The 19,284-nt window shown below is 38.5% G+C and overlaps 1 protein-coding gene across 1 annotated transcript in view; it reads left to right on the top strand.

Moving 5' to 3' along the window:
• Positions 1–19,284, top strand: part of LOC136859968 (uncharacterized) — an 80,838-nt gene that overhangs the window by 47,322 nt on the left and 14,232 nt on the right. Inside the window, exon 4 of the mRNA XM_067138728.2 lies at positions 584–790. Coding sequence (XP_066994829.1) covers positions 584–790 — 207 coding nt within the window. The remainder of the gene's footprint in view (positions 1–583; positions 791–19,284) is intronic.

The raw sequence follows: 19,284 nt of genomic DNA, 5'->3' as shown, positions 1-19,284 counted from the left end.
CAGGACTTGAACCGGCTAACCATGGTATCAGACCAGAGAAACTTGATGCCTTAACAATTGTGGCCAGCAGGCAGGCAGTATAATAATGATGTTGGTTTTATGTCGCACCACCTAAATTTATGGTTTTCCAATATGCTGACTTGCCAGAATTTTGCCACAGCAATTTTACATTCCAATAAGTCTATCAACATAAGGCTGGCAAATATGAACATCTTGAATTACGGCTGGTCTCATCGGGATCGAACTCGCATGACCAGTGCTCTACTCTCTGGGCAACGTGCCCCAGAACATTGGGGCTAAGATCGTTATTATAACCCCAGATCTATTTCTGGTGTGAGTTAGAACATTGACTTGTCTGTCTCAGTATCATCTTCGGATTTGACAGCCTGTCCGTGTTGTGAATAGCCTGAAAATGTTACATATAGGCTTGGATTGTGTGAACATTTCAGTGATCTTGGCAGATTGAAATGTGGCTCTGAGGAAACCAGTGGGGAACCATCCCTCTCTTCACTTACTTACTCTGCCTCTCACTGATGCCTAGCCTGATGGTGGAGCTACTGCAAGTTATTTTGCTTTGTTCCAGAGCTGAAGGAGAAGAGGAAGCGGTTTAAGGAAAAGTTTGATGCCCATGTTATAGCTATGGGCTACTACAAGCGCAACCTCCAGTGCTACCTGGACTTTGAGGATGAAGACTGGAACATTTGCACCTTCTATTTCTTCAGAACATCTAGTGATTCATCTACAAAGGATTATTTTGTCAAATTGAGCCACACAAATGGTGCCTGGGAATGTAAGTATGCCCCGTACATCATTTATCTGCTTTGCCTCTCATCTGTGTCTAGATGTGGACCTTTGTTTAATCTGTTGTTTATCTAGAACAGAGGTGCTTAGCTGGGCACCACTTGAGGCTAGCCCAGTGTGGCCGGGCTGGCATGACAAACTCGGGTAGGTTACGAAGCTCTCCTCCGCTAGTCAGCGAAATGTTGAAAGGGGTATAGTAGTTTAAAAAAACAATGCTATAATTGCAAGAAAACTGACCTTTTCAAGATATTCTGGGTTTGATTTATACTCTGCTCTCAATGTAAACATTCAGTTTTTCCTTATATTTATACATTAAAAGAAAATTAACACATTATAATATGTGTTTTGCCATTTTAAAGGGGGAGACCCAGCTTAACAAAGGAAAAAATAGGTTGATATTCATTCGATTCTTAAATATGCTACAATTGTTGTTGACAATTGCTGCACATATCCCAGTATTGGCATGCTTCCTGGCAACCAGAAGCAACTTCAATAATGTCAGAATTTTAATAATTTTGATAGTTTAAAATAAAATATTCAAAATTTCCCACCTTTTTAACAGTATATCACTGTTTCCCTTATAAATTCCAAGTTTACAAGAATTTTCCTACTTTTCCTTTTTTAAAGTGTATATCAAAACTCCAGCTACAAAATGAACCTCAATCATTAACATAGACTGTGATTTCGATTTTTGGACGCGTTTTTATTCCGAGCACCAGAAAATATTAATAGGTTTTTAAATAAAAATGTTATATAAAATTGAGTTTAAATCCTACTGGTCTGAATGAGGTACAGATTGTAGCACAACATTATGGGAGGAAACTCTGAAAAAATCATAATTATCCATGAATCAGTAAGAGAGTTATGAAGGAAACCGTGATATATTGTTAAAAATGCGGGAAATTTTGAACATTTTATTTTAAAATGTTATAATTAGAATTTTGACATTATTGAAGTTGCTTCTGATTGCTCTTAAACATGCCAATCCTGGGGTACGTGCAGCATTTGTCAGCAACGTTTGTAGCATATATAACAATCGAATGAATATTAGCCTATTTTCCCTGTGTTGAGCTAGGTCTCCCCCCTGCGTACAAACTGCAATTTACAATTCCTTGGATGAGAGTGACAGTATTTCCATTTCTTAAAAAGTAAAATTCCTGTTATTCGTTCAGCTAAAAAGTAATACATTTACATCATTCAACAAGTTTACTGCTTGATTTTGCACAGTGTTGTAGTGTTGGTTGAATGTCCCTGTTCACTGAATTTGAAAATAGTATTTAAAACTTATCAGGCGTCTGATAACAGCTAGCCTCTAAATGGCGAGGGAGTTTCATATCGAGTGGGAAGATAGATATTTACTATGCAACGCTGTAAATGTATCTACCAAATAGATGTATGGTACTAATGTTATATCCGCTAAGCATGTTTGGTGGGTTTATCAGAGAATTTAAACCCAAGCAACCACCTTAACTCTGTATTATATTACAAATGATTCCAAAGCACCTAATAAAATGTGATAGTGAAAATTGTAATTCATTTCATACATTACAAAAATATTTCTTTAGCTTGTAGGCCCAACACTTTATTGTATCCAGTCAAAATACATGAACATAAATAACTTACTTCTTCAATGTAAATTGAAGATAACGTGGATTTATGTCCTCTTTCCTTCATTATTTTCTGCCTCCATTTCAAACTCGTGTATCGCCGCAGTGACTGGGAGAACTTCGCCCGACCTTCACGGCCTGTGACAAAGCCACAACGTTACTGGCTTGAACAGCATTCACTCATCGCCTGCTTACAGTGCTGGGCACCTATGGGACAAATCGCCCAGCGTGAGCACGTCTGATGTAGAATAATACTCCCCCTTATGTGTTAATAGTCAAGTAAGAAAGCTCACTGGAATAATACATTTATCATTGTGAACTTGCAATACTGTGTATCTGACAGCTAACAGATTTTTCAGTAGCAGGATAAAATGCCACGTCGCTGGTCCTTAACGGCGGTTTCCATTTCTGCTAGTCGAAGTAAGATTAAATAATAGTGATCTGTCCGTGGACATTCATAAGAACATTAAACAGAGATTCGGAAGACAGGCAACAAAAGCCATGTTGTTGCAGATGATATAGTGATATGGGGTGAGGATGAAATGGAAGTGCAAAAACAAGTAGATGTTTGGAATCAAGAGATAGAAAAATTTGGGATGAAAATAAGCACAGAGAAAGGTAAAACAATAGTGATGACAAGGGGAAGGAAGGAAGAGGAAAGAAAAATTGAATGGTAAAATTCTGGAAGTGGTTAAACGTTTTAAGTACTTGGGAAGGGTGATCACAGAAGATGGAGAGATAACCGAGGAAATTGGGAAAAGAATAGAATAAGCAAACAGCTTCTACCAGAGTGTGAGGGGTATTTTGTGGAACCAAGATGTCCCAAAGAAATGTAAGAAAGTATTATATTCAGCCTATTATGAACCCATACTAACCTATGCACCTGGATTGTGGACTATAAAAAAACAAGAGGAGTGCAGAATACAGCCAGCGGAGATGAAATTCCTAAGAGGTATCGAGGGCAAGACCAGAAAGGATTGAATTAGAAATGAAGAGATAAGGAAAAGGTCAGGAATCTTGAAACTTCAAGGCAGGATAGAAACAACAAAGCTAAAGTGGTATGGGCATATGATGAGAATGGGAGAAGAGTGTGCCAAAAAAAAAAAAAAACCTTTCTCAGAGAAGTTAACAGGAAAGAGATCCTGAAGAAGACCCCAAAAGAGGTGGACAGATTCAGTGTAGGAGTGCATAGAGAAGGGAGGAAAACCAGAAAATGCACTTTAAAAAAGAGGAGAAGAGTGGTGGACAGACAGGCAGCGATGGAGGTCCTTGATTTGCAACTTGACCGAGGAAGCTGGAAACGGGAAATGATAATGAGTCTGTCCATGGATTTAGTTTAAACTACATTTCTAGAGTGTCAGTTAACCTGGTATTTTATTAGCATCAGTCTTGCTTTGTTTGCACAATCCTTGTGTATTAGTAGTAGTATCATCTGTTTCTATTTATTTATTATTATTTTTTTTTTTTTTCATTACAATAATTAAAATTGAGAGGACTTCTCTTCATGAAACTTACAGCCTGACTTTTCACCCCGTTTACTGTCATACCGTTTTGTGCTGTCCATCTCACTACATTGTCAAGGTCTTTTAACAGATGCTCACAATCCTGTAACTATACAGTATAACATCATCCGCTATCTGTGATTCCAGTTCTTGTCTCATCTATACACAGAGTGCGCACAAACTCTGTATACCCCTACTCTATATTTATTTATTTCTATTGTCAGATACCCATTGTTATCGACTTCGATTGTTGACAGCAGTGTGTGACAAATCACAATATGCCTCAATTTATTAATCAGAACACTATGGCATAATTTTATTTAAAGCATCACTGAGTCACAGGGAATGAAGGCAGAAACCCAGGAGGGCCATGCCATACGCTATGTGAACACCGTATCAATCCGGTAGAAACAGACTCTTCAAGTCCAATTGAGCTGTTAGCTGTGAATTCAGTCGTGTAGACCCCTACCATAGCATCAAGTGCAACCGCTACAAGCTGGAGGGGAGGTAATTTGAACGTGGGGATCCACATAACAGTTCTATCAGGTTGACAAACCTCGCTTTCCCAGGTCTGGAATCATCTGAATTTAAGCCAATATATCCGCCACTGAGCTAGATTCCACAGGTCCGACTTGATAGGAAATCAAGAATAGAATTATCATATACCAGGAATCGTTAATGATTACCGGTACTTGTGCTCTATTGAAAGAAATGTGCATTTAAAGGAGAGGCTGTTGACACTCACTCGGCCCTTACGAAGCCAGAGCCAGTGTTAGCCAGGCATTCACTTCGACAGCGGCATCACTGTAAGGCTATATAAGCTTGCCTGGAGAGGGAAGCGCTCTCAATTTTTTTTTCATTCTCGCATTGAAGCTCATTCAGTTATTCAAATTCAGCTGCACGTTGTGTGTACATGTTACAGAAACTTGTTAATTATCATTACTTTGTGACTCTCAGTATTCAGAGACAAGTTATTTGTAACTTGACCTTATTAACCGTAATGAAACGCCAAGGGCGGCCTGGCGAAATTCAAAATATTACTGGCATCATTTAATTGTGAGTTTTGTAAAACTAGTATTCGATAACTTGATTATTAAGTAGGATCAAACATTTTAAAAAGTGTTTGCGGATCGCAATGGTAATGTGTGCGTTCCGCACAAATATTACCACTGAGAAAGACTGATTTCGACAGGGCTAGTTCTCATAAATGTTCTCATAAAATGCACAAATTGGGACTAATTATTTGTGTGCAGGCTGTAGTAATTGGCTGCAAAGTTCCTAAGTTCTATTAAGCATGCAGTGTGTGATAGTCAAACACTAGTATAGGAATTTTCAAGTAAATTAATTATTGATTAAATGTAAGCCAGTGCGGCACTTGTTTTATTCAGCTCTTGTAAGAGTAAATACGTTCAGGGCTGCAATGCATGTTTAAGCCCAAGATAAGTGTATAGATTTTAATCATTTGGAAACAAAGGGTAAGATAGGTTAGTTATAGGTATGTTTCTTTTGTTTCACGTTGTGTGTTCTATTCATTTGTGAGTTGATTTTGATAGAGATGTTGGGTAGAATCTTTACAATATTAAATAGGCTGCACACCGTCAGCGTTGCGTGATTTACAGAATAGATTAGAGACAGCAATAGATCAGGATGTATTTCTAGGAATGAAGCATGAATTTTTCAGCTGTAACAAGTTGTGCGGTAGAGTTGTATTCACCGTTGAAAATAGAGCAGGATCTTTAATATTTGGGGCAGGCGAGTTCAGGAACGCTAGGGTATCAAACCGAGGATATATTACGTGAGAGGCTGGAAATGCTGTGAAATGTTGATGGGGCTGAATTAATACGAGATAGGCGAGAAAGCCGTAATGTTTACTGGGAGCTCTGATTTGAATTGTGTTAATGAGCCAGGCTGTGATTATACTCAAGAATGCATTGGCTGTGCGTAAAATGTTGTCAGAGAATTTGTGCCTTGCCGCTGAGATAAAATGTTGGCCTGGTCCCGACCGTTTAAGCTCTCAGGTATGTACCCCTTGTCAGCTGTTATGCTGTGAGCCCTCTACGAGTGAAAAGTATTTTACGAGCATGTCCGTTATTTCCATGAACTCTTGCATTCCTGCCCCAGTTATTTAAATGTTTGTTGTCCTACATCTGATCGCCCAGGCCATGTGGAAATAGACTGCAATGTTGTGTCTTGTTAAGGCACAAATCTTCAGAGCCTGAATATGTCGGAATTGAATCCCAGATGTTTCATTCCAGGCTTATGTCTATGTCTTACACCTGCCATATATTACGCAAACACGATATGCGAACTGCTCATCTGATTGTGATGGTTCAGTCAGCTTCCGCTTCGAACGCTAGCGTTGTGGCACGTACTGGGGGCCATCTGGTGGCAAATGAACGTACCATTTCCACTTCTATTATAATGTTCCAAAATTCAAAGTGTCATTGTTTAAGAAGCCTTTCTCGTGGACAGTCGAGATTTCTTCTGAGGATGCAGAGCACAGTTTTCTGTGAAACATTAAGAATTTCACCTTATTTTCTTGACACGGCATAAGCCCAAATGCCTATATACACTATCATGTCTACAAAAAAATACATTTTTCTTTATTTTTAAAGGAGATTCCAAATACCATTTATCATGTCTGTAACTTTTTCAGTTTTTGAGATATAAGTATCCTCATAAAAGGTATGCATCTCCCTTTTCACCTGTTTTCACCCCCCTTAAGGGGACTTTCCGAAAACGTGTTTCCTTATTTTTAAAGGAGATTCCGAAAAGCAATTTTCACATCTGTAACATCTTCAGTTTTTGAGATATAAGTATCCACATAAAAAGAATTCAACCCCTTTTTCTGTCCTTGTTACACACACCCGCAGAAGTATTTCTTTCCAAAAACAAATACATGTTACTTTTATTTTTAAAAGAGATTAAAAATACCAATTTTCATGTCATTATCGCGTTCAGTTTTTTATATATGCTATACCGTATAAATGGTCATTTTAACTGTTACGCCCTGTAACACTTTCCCGTAAGTGGATTTTCAGAGAGCTAATTATGCGTGTTTCTTTACTTTTTCAGCAGATTCCAAATACCAATTTTCAGTCTGTAACATGTTACGTTTTTGAGATACACTCAGTTTAAGAATTCATCCCATTTGTCACTCTTGTTCACCACCCCTTAAGTAGATTTTCCAAAAAAACAAAATCTGTGTTTCTTTACTTTTAAAGGAGATTCCAAATACCAATTTTCATGACTGTAATATCTTCAGTTTTTGAGATATAAGTATCCACATAAAAGGTATTCAACCCCGTTAACAGGATTTTCCAAAAACAAAAAAATACATATTGTCACAGGTGAACAATGTAGTTGGAAGTGGAAAAATGTTTATTTGAAGACTTTACAAATAAAGTGTGGTAATATGTTTTATTTGTAACGACCTAACCTGTACAGTGTAATATTTGTAACATATGTATATGTAAATAGTAGATTTCAGTTCTGTACTTACTGGAAGTATCTAGAAAATTGTTACACGAATTTTTGAACAGGATGTGTTGCCTTTTGTTGGTTATGTGTTCTAGAAGGCATTTTCTAACTATTCTGGAAATGGAAGGTTCGCGAGCGTGTATATTCGAGAATGTTATTTAAAGTTCGCGACGGGAGTAGGAATTGTGATTGAATCTGGGTGACGATAGGCGGGCTCATGCATTCTGATTGGCTACTCCAAGGCCAGGGTTTACCTTTATATAGAGTGCGAGGCAGCATTTCGTCGGCTTGTCTGGTCCTTCTTGTCTTGTTCTTGTCTTGTCTTGGCCTGGTCTGCCTTAGTCTGTCTTGGTCTGTCTGAAGTTTTACGTCGTGTGCGACGCCTCGCTACCGGGATGGGCCACCTCTGGGTAAGCACTCTTTCATTCCGTTCCGGCTAAAATTTCCGTAATGTTCGGTTGCTATTTCATATAGGAGTCTGCCCTAGCCTAACCTAGATTCGCCAAATTGATTATTTATGACGCCTTAGCTTTTCAGCTGGGCTTCCCTGTTTGTTTTCGAGGCATTCCCATTTCTTTTTTCACTAAATATGTAGATTGTAATTTAATATATTTACCTTGGGTTTTACCTCTGGTAGTTCAGTGTCACTTGATGTATGCTATAGTTTTGGAGAGTACGTTTACTTCACTGTAAATTGCATTGTACAACTGGATTTGTAACTAGATGTATAGTTGGTTTGAAATTTTGAACTTGTACGAAGCAAGTTGGCGCATTTTGTTCGGAATGTATTTGTAAAATCCATTGGTAAATAATATTTTTCAAATTTAAGGATCATAGCTGATTATTTTGGAATCTGCAATCTAAGCCATATCCATGCCCTCGGTAGGTTCTAGGTCCTTCCACCTTCCTGGTTCATTATCCACTAGTTGGCCCTACTGATATATTTACGTATGTTGTTGTCGGCGGAGATCCGCTTAGTTCCAACTGATGTTCAACTGTGTGTGAAGGTTTTTTGGTACTGAGTAAAGGCACCTTCCCTCCCCTTTATTGTGTTTAGTGCTTTGTTTTGTGTAACCATTGTAGTAGCGGTTACACATATTCCTTTATTTTTAAAGGAGATACCAATGTTCATGTCTTTAAACTATTCAGTTTTTGAGATATAGATACACTAATTTTAAAAATTCACCCCCCTTTTCACCCCCTTAGTGACGGAATATCGAAAAATCCTCCCTTAGCGAGCACCTACATGTTAATATGAATGTATCCCCAAAATTTCATTTCTTTATGTCCAGTAGTTTTGGCTCAGCGATGATGAATCAGTCAGTCAGGACAAGTTATTATATATATAGATTACACTTGTGTCAAGACTTACATGTGTCCGTGTGGCATAAAGAAACTTGTAAAAGAATAAAGTACAAGGAATGTCGTATATAAGGAAATCCTTTAATAAATATTGACCCCATTGACCATCATGTCTTGACGTGTTTCTGCTAGTATATTCTTATTTCTATTAGTTTCTCTTCGTTGTAGGATTGTCTTCTATTATTTTTTGCCGGGTGATGCTAACAATGTAATGGGCACTACGAGGTGATAAATAATGAATAAATAAATAATCATTGTTGCTATCCCTATAAGTCAGATGCACCGGTGTGGATAGATGTATACAGTGTCTCGGAAATGGCTTGTCCGTTGTGGTGTTTTTGATGGACTATTAGGTTAATAATATATAATATATAAGTAATAATAATAATAATTAAAACAATAAGTGGTTATGGCGAGTTTGAGAACCTGTTGGTCTAGAAGTGCAGTGTGTTACATTAAAAACGAGGACGAAATCGCAATACTAAAATTTAAAGTGACTGTCTGTCTTCATTCAGTCACAATCTCTAACACTTAATAAATAAATAAATAAATATTTAAAGAAATAAATAAATAATTATGTAAATTATTTTCCTTTAGCGGAAATCTCCGTGTCTTAGGCGGCAGCGCGCCAGCCTCTCGCCACTGGTTCCGTGGTTCAAATCCCGGTCTCTCCATGTGAGATTTGTGCTGGACAAAGCAGAGTTGGGACCAAGTTTTTCTCCTGGTACTCCGGTTTTCCCTGTCATCTTTCATTCCAGCAACACTCTCCCATATCATTTCATCTGTCCATCCTTATTAATCATTGCCCCAGACGAGTGTGACAGGCTTCGGTAGCCGGCACAATTCCTATCCTCGTCACTAGATGGGAGCTTCATTAATTCTATTCCTGACCTGGTAGTATCACTGGAACAGGCTATGGATTTTCTTTTTTGTGAACTACAGCAACTCTTCGTCATGTTCATGTGTGAAGATTATACATCGTCGCTGTCACATCCCATCATTAACTCAGTAATCTAACTTATCCAATAAATTGCATCGCATGCAGAAAACAACCAAACTTAAGGCAACAGATGAAAATGAGGACTGTTGGACTAGACAAAAGAGTGACTGAATGGTTTGCTACATTTCTACACAATATAACTAAGAGAATTAGACTAGGTGAAGTATTATCTGATCTTGTAATGATTGAGAGGAGTTCCTCAAGGCAGTATTATTTGTCGTTTGTTTTCTTACATATAAAATGAGTGGCCAAAACTCATGGGAACACACTGAATGTAATGCTAACAGTGAGTTGCTCCTCCGCAAGCCCTCAAAATGGCAGCAATACAGTGTGGCATCAATTCTACATGGTATTGGAATCTTTCTGGATGGATCTGGACCCACACATCTTGCACTGCTACTCGCAGTTGGTGCGGGGTTCATGGAGCGTACACCAGCATCGACAGCATTGCATAAATGCTCAATTGGATGAAGATCGAGGGATCTGGAGGGCCAATCTATGGTCCTAACTTCACTAGAATGCTCCTCCAACCACCTGCGTGCCACCACAGAGCGGTCACATGGCACATTGTCCTGCTGAAACATGTCATCTTCAGCAAGGTGCTCTAGGGCCAGAAAGGGATGCAGATGGTCTGAAAGAATATCCACATAGTGTGCACCTGTCATCGCTTCCTGAAGCCGGACAATAGGGCTTAATTGCGACCCACGAGACCGCCGCCCAGACCAGACCTGAGCCATCCCCTGCCTGGACATAACCTTGTTGACACGCAGGATCCATAGCTTCATGGGGCATACGCCACACTCTCACGCGCCTATCCGCTCTATAAAACTGGACCTGGGATTCATCGGACCATACAACATGCCGCCACTGATCCATGGTCCATTGCCGATGTTCGCAGGCCCATTCACGCTGTTGAGCTCTGTATTACAAGTTGTCCATTTCATGACCGTATCGATGAATATAATCAAGAAGTTAGTAAAATAACCCCTTAATCGATACTTTATTATTGCTGAAGAGGACCACTGAGTGGTCGAAACATGTCCTGTATGTGCTAATTTATATTCAATTTTGCCTGAGGCAATAATAAAGTATCGATTAGGTGGTTATTTTACTAACTTCTTGGTTGAGCTCTGTGTCGAGGTATCAGCTAAGGGACACGAGTTGGTCGTTGGCTGGTGAAGCCTTTGCGGTTCAGTTGCCTCCTTACAGTCCTGGTAGAAATGAGTTTCTGACTCCCAACATTCAACTGGGCAGTGATCTGACTCATGGTAGCCCGTCGAGTGCCCAGTATGGTTCTGCGGAGGCAACGTGATGTCTGTTCGTTAAACACCTGTGGTCTTCCCATGCGGTGGTTTACGTGGGTGGTAACATTCTCCCTGCAATATGGAAGACCGACCTTCGACACTGTTGACATCGGAAACCCAAATGCACGTGTCATCTCTATAACGTTATCACCCATGCGCCGATGATCATCCAACGTTCAAATTCAGGTAACTCGCAATGTGTTGCCATTTTCACAACACTGTTGTCTGTGATAGACTGCTCAGCAACGCCGCAGCTAGCCGCAGTGCTCACATTTTCTAATGGGGCACCCCTTCCCATGACTTGTGGCCACTCATTGTATAAATTACCTGACTAAAATTAGTTTCAGCAGACTGAAGAACCTAACAGTTACAAAATAACTGAGCTGAAACTGAAAAGAAATAGCTTTAGATATTACAAAAAAACAAAACAGATAAGATCATTGACAAGAGATGAAAGACGTAGAGGTAGGGAGATAACAGTTATGGGGCACTGTTACTCTGACATATATTGAACCAGATCTCAGTCCCATAGATCAGTTAGTGATTATTAAGGGGAGGATTTTAATGTCCTAAAAATCTTTGAAATATGCATGCAAATATGACCCAAAAGTCTTTAATATATGACTGAAAAAGGAAAAAAAATATGACCTCAGATTATAATTGATTAATTTAGACCTATAAATGAACATTTGTCAGTTTTGTTTGTTACATTCAATTTCTGTTAATCACAAAGTTCTTTTTTATCTTCAGATATGGCAGCACACAAATCCCGAAAAATCAAGAAATAATTAGCAACGGATGAAGATTGATTAAGTATTTAACTAGTTCTGAATCGCAAATTTCTATAAAAAATGACCATGAAAATATCCAGACCTGGTCTTAGTATTCCCTTCTGGCAGTGAAATTGTACTGGATGATCATGTGCATTTTCAAATTGTCGAACTTGAACCCTCTTCGGTAGACAAACGGAATGTTTCTGTACCTGGAGAAACTCTGCTCGATGTTATGGGGGCAAATTTGAACAAGGTTATGTCCTCCAGAGGAAACTGCTGCTTAAAATCCCCAAATGTTGTATGGTGTCCAGAAAGAAGTCAATTACCTTACAAGGCATAGAATAACCTTCATTTGAGAACAGCGTTCTTTGCAGTTCTTCAGAAATTTTTTTTGCCACTTCACCCTTCCCTTTCTTTAAACAATAGCCAATGTTTTTCACAATATCCAATGTGTCACTTAGTAGAAGCCCCACAGTTTCAAGACAAGTGATTGCTCTTGGTATCAAATACAGTAGAGACAATACACGACACTGAGCGAGATATCGAGGGACAGCTATTGGAGCTCACTCTAGCGGATAGACCTGAACGGTACTGATTCTGTCATAAGAGCACGTGTATTTTTATGTGAAGTTTTTGGTGTTATTTATGCGTTTTCAGTGAGTTGACATAATTAAATAGTAGCGTGTGTCATTCCTTGATATCTCCTCTCAACATGAGGGGAAAGGTATGTGCTGTGTTTGGCTGCAGTAATTACGAAGTAGAGAAAAATGTGCGCTCGTTCTTCAGGTTCCCTCGTGACAAGAACATGTAAGTAATATTGTGTTTGCATATATATTCTTCCAGTGACCGAGATTTTTATAGTACTTCATAATCTTCTGACCTGCTCGACCCATGTTTTTAACGGGCTTAAAATATAATACGCATATTTTATTGTATAGTGCAGCAGTTAACCTTCAATACCGATGTGTTGTTGTAGGTGTGATCTGTGGGTTTTGAAATGTCACAGAAGCGATTTGGATAAAGTGTACAAGAAAGAAGGGACGTTACGCTTGTATAAGAATTATAAGATCTGTTCAGATCATTTCCAGGCCAGCGACTTTAAAAATCCTCGACTATACAGCCAAGGGTATGTTACATTTTTACTCTAATTGTACGTAAATATTCCTCAAAGCATCACTATCAACAACATTTTCAAACTTTTCTTTCTTTTATCCCTCTTCTCATATTAAAGCTGGAATTTTATAGATTTTCTTTCTGTTAGTAGGCTTCATGTTAAGAGGAAAATTGTCCAGCTATTAAATGTTAATTCATTGCATCATATGTGTAAGGAATGTGCCGATATTTTTATTGACAAATGTCTTAATGTGATGATACATTGTTTTTAAATGAGGAAAAAAGACAAATCCAACCGTAAGATTTCAGGCAGGTATGCTAAAGCTAAAAAAGTAATGCATAAATGAAAGATCAAGCCATTTCACAGCAGTCCATTTCACATCTTGTTTATATGTCTAATTTCAGTCTTTGAATAATAACCTTTTAAATAATTCTTCATTCATTTATCCAGAATTGCTTTAGCAACTTCGAAGTTAATATCTCAATACCACTTTCTTTCTAGACGTAATTTATTTATCCATTTCCGTATATACATTTCCATTGATATTTGAATTTAGCGCGATTTGTTCAGGTCAAGTCACTAGGAGCGCCACCGTCGAATTGTCTCCCATTTTAGCTAGGCGAAATCCGTAAGTGTCGTGTATTGTCTCTACTGTATTTGTTGGTATTACGCCTAAATTCGATGATGTGATCGCCAAATTTCCGACCAAGCTGGCACAAGTAAGCAAGTTTTGCACAATCCCAACAGATAATGAATCGCAAGGATCAAATTCCTGAACAAGCATCTTGAAGGAATCATAATTGCTGCAGTAATATTGAACAGCGTCGAGCCAAGTTCCTCAGTGAGTAAGGACAGGCTGAGGTGAAAGAGGCAGAGTAGGAGCAGTTTCTTTCAACTTTTGAACTCGAAGGGGATCCTTCAGGAATATTTTCTTGCCATTTGCAATTAACTTATCTACTTCAGGGTAGTTGATCCGAACTTTTTCCGCCACTCTATGCAAAGCATGGGCAAGGCATGGTACATGGATCATTTTTGGATCGTAGATCTGGCCACAGTAACTTCATAGCATCAAACAGCACTGTATTGCATGAATGATTTATTTTCAGGAAAAACACATTACCGGGCTGGTCATTTTTCAGAATAGCAATAGTTACATAAGCTACGTACCTCCCATTCACGTTGTTTTGTCCAATGAAACCCATATCTTGTGGTTGAGAACTTAAGACCTTATCTTCTTTAAAACATCTTCATAGAGACTCGAGATAAAATTTTCTCAAAGTTGATTCATGGGAAATAGGTTGACTGATATACAAGTACTTCTCTAACAAGGACCTGAGGGTTGTACTGTTCAGTTTTCAGAGATCCTTACAGAATTCCGATCTGTTGTCTGACGGAGCAGTCGCTGCACATGAGGCCCTTTCAAACGCTGCCTATTCTCTGCTGCGGAAGATTTTATTAAGCACTTCTGGTGTTTAATTGTAGCACAGTGTTGTTGCACATTAAAACGTTTCTGAGCACATGCCTTCACTTCACACAGTTTACAATATAAAATAACACCATCACACCGAGCTAGGTAGCTGCTGTCACTGAAGTGCACCCAGTATCCAGTATGTATAATGTAACTATTTAAAATCGTTTATTTGAATCCGCCTTGATCAATACACTCATTAAATGAAAGAAAAACTATTTATTAAACCAAACATGTTTCGGGAAATCTCAACCATTCCCTTCCTCAGTGGTCAGATCAAAGAACAAAACATTATCACACAATCTTTTGTTTTACAATTTAAAGAAGTATTGTCCTAATACACCATATCAAAGAGTAAAAAGAAGTATAAAAATGATCGATACATAAAATTTTGGTTGAACTGAATGAGAATACTATATAAATTTAGGATCTTCAAGTTTTTCTTCTTTTCTTCTTTTTGTTCCTTAAATGATCATATGATAGTCTGTACAGTGGGTTATCTTCTGCACTTCTCTCATTTAAATTTGATTCAAAATTTTTTTGCGTAAGGTAAATTTCTAAATTTTCCAAACAAATTCATTAATTTTCCCTTTTTGGCCGAATGTAATAATTTCATGTCATTGGAAATGTCTGTAAATTTATGATTCATTTCAATCGTATGTTCTCCCATTGCCGAATATCTTTTATGTTTAAACGCATTAACATGTTCTTTGTACCTTATAGCCAAACTTCTACCAGACTGTCCTATGTATCCTTGTTTACATGTTTGGCATGTTAATTTGTAAATTCCTGGGGTTACTGAATAATGAAAAGAAAAGGAAAAATAAGGTAACTTATTCTGTGCAAAATAAGAATGAACGGAAAGAAATATTGGGTAGGATAGTGCACAAAGATCACAGGACAATAAGCTAATTAATTTAGGTAGCAGGTAGGGACCCTTTTTTTGGAGGCAGGTCCTACCCAGGGAGAGGCGCCCCTGCCTATGTTAGTCCCAGAGCACTCTGATCCGGTGTGTAACATCTGGTAAGGGTCCCAGGTCAGGGTTACGAGTGAAGACCTCAACGATTTCTACAGTGGAGAAGGTGGACTTTGGTACGGTGGAGATGGCGAAAGAGGCAGCCGTGTGTTCAGGGATTAATATGAGTACAACTTGCTGCCTTGTACTGTAGGTTGAGGTGACTGAACACCAAAGGCTAAGGGAGACAACCCTGAAAGAAAATCTCAGTTTGTGTTAGGCTCAGCAGGTCAACAGAAGAATTACTGAAGAAGTTGCTTTCAAGAATAATACGGGCCTCTGATGTAGGAATTCACGACGACATCAGTTTGGTGCAAATGCCGGTTTACAGCCCGATGTTACACCAGCTACCCAAACCAAACAAAGACAAAGTATCAGGGTGGGTACATTAAATATCCTGACATTGACAAACAAAACTGAAGAGCTGGTCGACCTCATGGAAATGAGGAAACTTCTGATCATGGGAATGAGTAAAACAAAGTGGACTATAGTCTCTACTGGTCTGGAGTAGGATTTTTAGTACATAAAGACATAGATGCTTGTAGTTTGGTAGTGAAAGGATAATTAAGTTATCTGTGAACTTAGGAGGGGAAAAAGTACAATGTGATCCAAGTCTATGCTCCACAGGTAGGATGCTCAAAAGAGGAAAAGGCCAACTTCCTTAATAACTTGGAAGAACACACTGACTATGACAATCTAATTGTAACGGGTGATTTTAATTCACAAGTTGGCTCACAACGAACAGGATATGAATCCACACTGGGCCCTCATGGAATGGGAAACAGAAATGAAGAGGGAGAATATATGCTAGATCTATGCATGAGAAACAACCTGATAGTGAGTAACACTTGGTTCAAGAAAAGTGACTCCCATAAAATCACAAGATATAGCTGGGATGATAAAAATAGGTACATTAATAGATTATGTTCTCATACATCAAAATGTATGGAAAAATGTCAATGATGTTAACGTCATTCCAAGTGAAGACTTTAGTGGAGACCATTGACTGTTGGTTGCAGTTATTGCAGAGGAAAGACCTCCCAAAGTCTGTAACAAAAGAGTCCCAAAAATAAAAACTTGGCGATTAACTGAGCCAAGTGTATAGGAAGAATTTAGGGAAAGTGTCCGCAGGTTGTTGCCGAGAGAAGAACTGAAATTGGTAGATGAAGAATGGGGTACTCTAAAGAAGGTTGTGGTTGGTACAGCAGAAAAAGTATGTGGACAACAGAGTCAAATAAGAAAACCAAAATAAACTGCCTGGTGGAATGATGATATTAAAAAGGCTATCAATGACAGAAACCGTGCAAGAAGATCCTTATATCAAGCAAGAACGCGGGGAGATCAACATGAAATAGAGGAGAAGCTGTCACTTTACAGGTCAAACAGTTGGTTGTTGCTGAAAAGCAGAAATGCAAGGGAGATCTGGCTACCAAAATAACGCAGGATGGAAATAAAAAACTATTATACAGTATTGTTAAGAATAGAAGAACTCGAAATGAATGTATCCAATCTGTAGAACTTCCGAATGGTTAGGTGGCTAGGAATAAGACCAAAATATTACAGGAGTTCCAAAGGCACTTTGAAACTTTCCTGAACTGTTATGAAAATGTCACTCCATTAGACGACGAACCTTATGATTTGGGCAGGACAAATACCACTAGTCTGACATGGTTGGAAGTAGAGACAGCAATATCTAAGCTGAAAAACAACGCATCAACTGTATCAGGTGAATTAAGTGTTGAGATGATCAAAGCACTAGGAGAGGTAGGACAACAGTGGATGTACAGGGGGTTACTAAATAGAATCTAGAAAGAGAATGTAATATCCAATGACTGAAAGCAAGGAGTCATCATCCCATTGTTGAAAAAGGGTGATAGAAAGAAATGTACCAACTACAGAGGTATAAATCTGCTGTTGCATGGCCTCAAAATCTACGAATCCATCCCTGAGAGCAGGATTACAAAATATGTTGAACCTACCCTTGAGGAGAAACGAACATGAATTTAGACCTCATTTTTGCCACCAGAATGCTCTATGAGAAGTATTGGGAGAAAGGTAAAACACTTACAACTGTTTCCATTAATGCTTTCACGGCCCGTACTTATAGACATAATATTGTATAGGCTTTTGGGCTTGTGCCGTGTCAAGAAAATAAGGTGAAATTCTTAACGTTTCGCAGAAAACTGTGCTCTGCGTCCTCAGAAGAATTCTCGACTGTCCACAAGAAAGGCTTCTTGACACGGCACAAGCCCAAAAGCCTATACAATATCATGACTTATAACTGTTTTTCTGGACATCGAGAAAGCATATGACCCTCTACCGCGTAGGCATATATGGGAATGTTTGAGACATAAGAAAGTGCCTGATGACATAGCACGAGTACGATTATATGATGGAACCAAGTGTTGTGTCCAGGTCCAGGATGAAAGTCAGGTTGGTTTGAAACAGAGTGGAGTCCAGCAAAGAAGTTGTCTTTCACCACTTCTCTTCATAATCATAATGGATGAAGTTTTAAAAGCTGTTAAAAGAAAGGATCCAACAACTAATGCCCTGGTTTTTGCTGATGATGTAATGGTATGGGGTGAGACAGAAGCGGAAATACAAACTAGACTAGATCTCTGGCCTGTAGCTTTTACAACCTTAGGTCTCAAAATCAACAAATCGAAGACAGTTGGCTTGGTGATGAGTAGAAACTCTCAAACTGTCCATCTAAGAATTGGAGATGAAGAGATGGATATTGTAGACAACTTCCAGTATTTAGGTAGTGTTCTGTCATCAGACAATACCATACATCAAGAGATTAGTAACAGAATACAGAAAGCTTTCAAATTCTATCACACTCTACGTCAAATACTTTGGGATGAAACATTTCCGTTAGTTTCCGAGATCAGCTTGTACAAAATATATCTCGTACCTATATTGACATATGGCCTGGAAGCAGCAACACTTACTGGACCAACAAAGAATCAACTTCAGGCAACAGAAATGAAGTTCCTTCGTTCTTGTCTACAAAAAACAAAAAATGGATAAAATAAGGAATGTGGATATTTGATAACAGCTTGGATTGGAAAGAAGCTTGCTGGAGACTCTAGAAGTGAAGAGATTGCAATGGTATGGTCACATGAAAAGAATGAACCCTCACAGGACTCCTCGAACATACTTTGACCACAATGTGTCTGGGAAGAGACCAAGAGGAAGACCTCGTGATGTTTGGGAAAAGCAGATAATGAAGGACCTTGAAATTAGAGATGTGAACTGGCGTCGCATGTGTGAGCAGCATCTGTGGATGGATAGAACAAACTGGAGGAGGCTCGTACACAACAACACCCGGCTTGCTGGAGCGAAGAAATGATGATGTTGATTATGAATATAGGCTACTACAATACTACTTAGTTGTACGATTTATTTTTTTCCTACAACACCCTAACAGGGTGAAAATTGCTGTTAATTACTGAAAACTGAAAATAATACACAAGAATTGCACAATTCTAAACTGCAGTTAAGTCTTCCCAAATTACTACAACAGAATTCTAGTAAGAGAGTTACTACAGAGACCACAGATACTACATATACCATAATACACAACAATAATTTTAAACTATGTTCAGATTTATTTATTTATTTATTTATTTATTTATTTATTTATTTATTTATTTATGCCCACATTGGAGCACTTGAATCAGACTACAACAAATTTGTCTTCCTTTTCTTCTTCCAAAAAGTCTTGAGTCTGGTTGACCTGGCTGCCCTCTCCGCATCCGTTATAACATAGTTTCCTCTGTACAGTAGTCAGAGGAAGCCTGATGCATTTATTCTTCAAAATACTTTTTTCGCCTCTGTTTTCTATGGTTTGCATGG

The sequence above is a fragment of the Anabrus simplex genome, chromosome 1 (genome assembly GCF_040414725.1).
Source record: "Anabrus simplex isolate iqAnaSimp1 chromosome 1, ASM4041472v1, whole genome shotgun sequence".
NCBI classification, from domain to species: Eukaryota; Metazoa; Arthropoda; class Insecta; order Orthoptera; family Tettigoniidae; genus Anabrus; species Anabrus simplex.
This window is presented reverse-complemented; position numbering and strand designations above follow the sequence as displayed.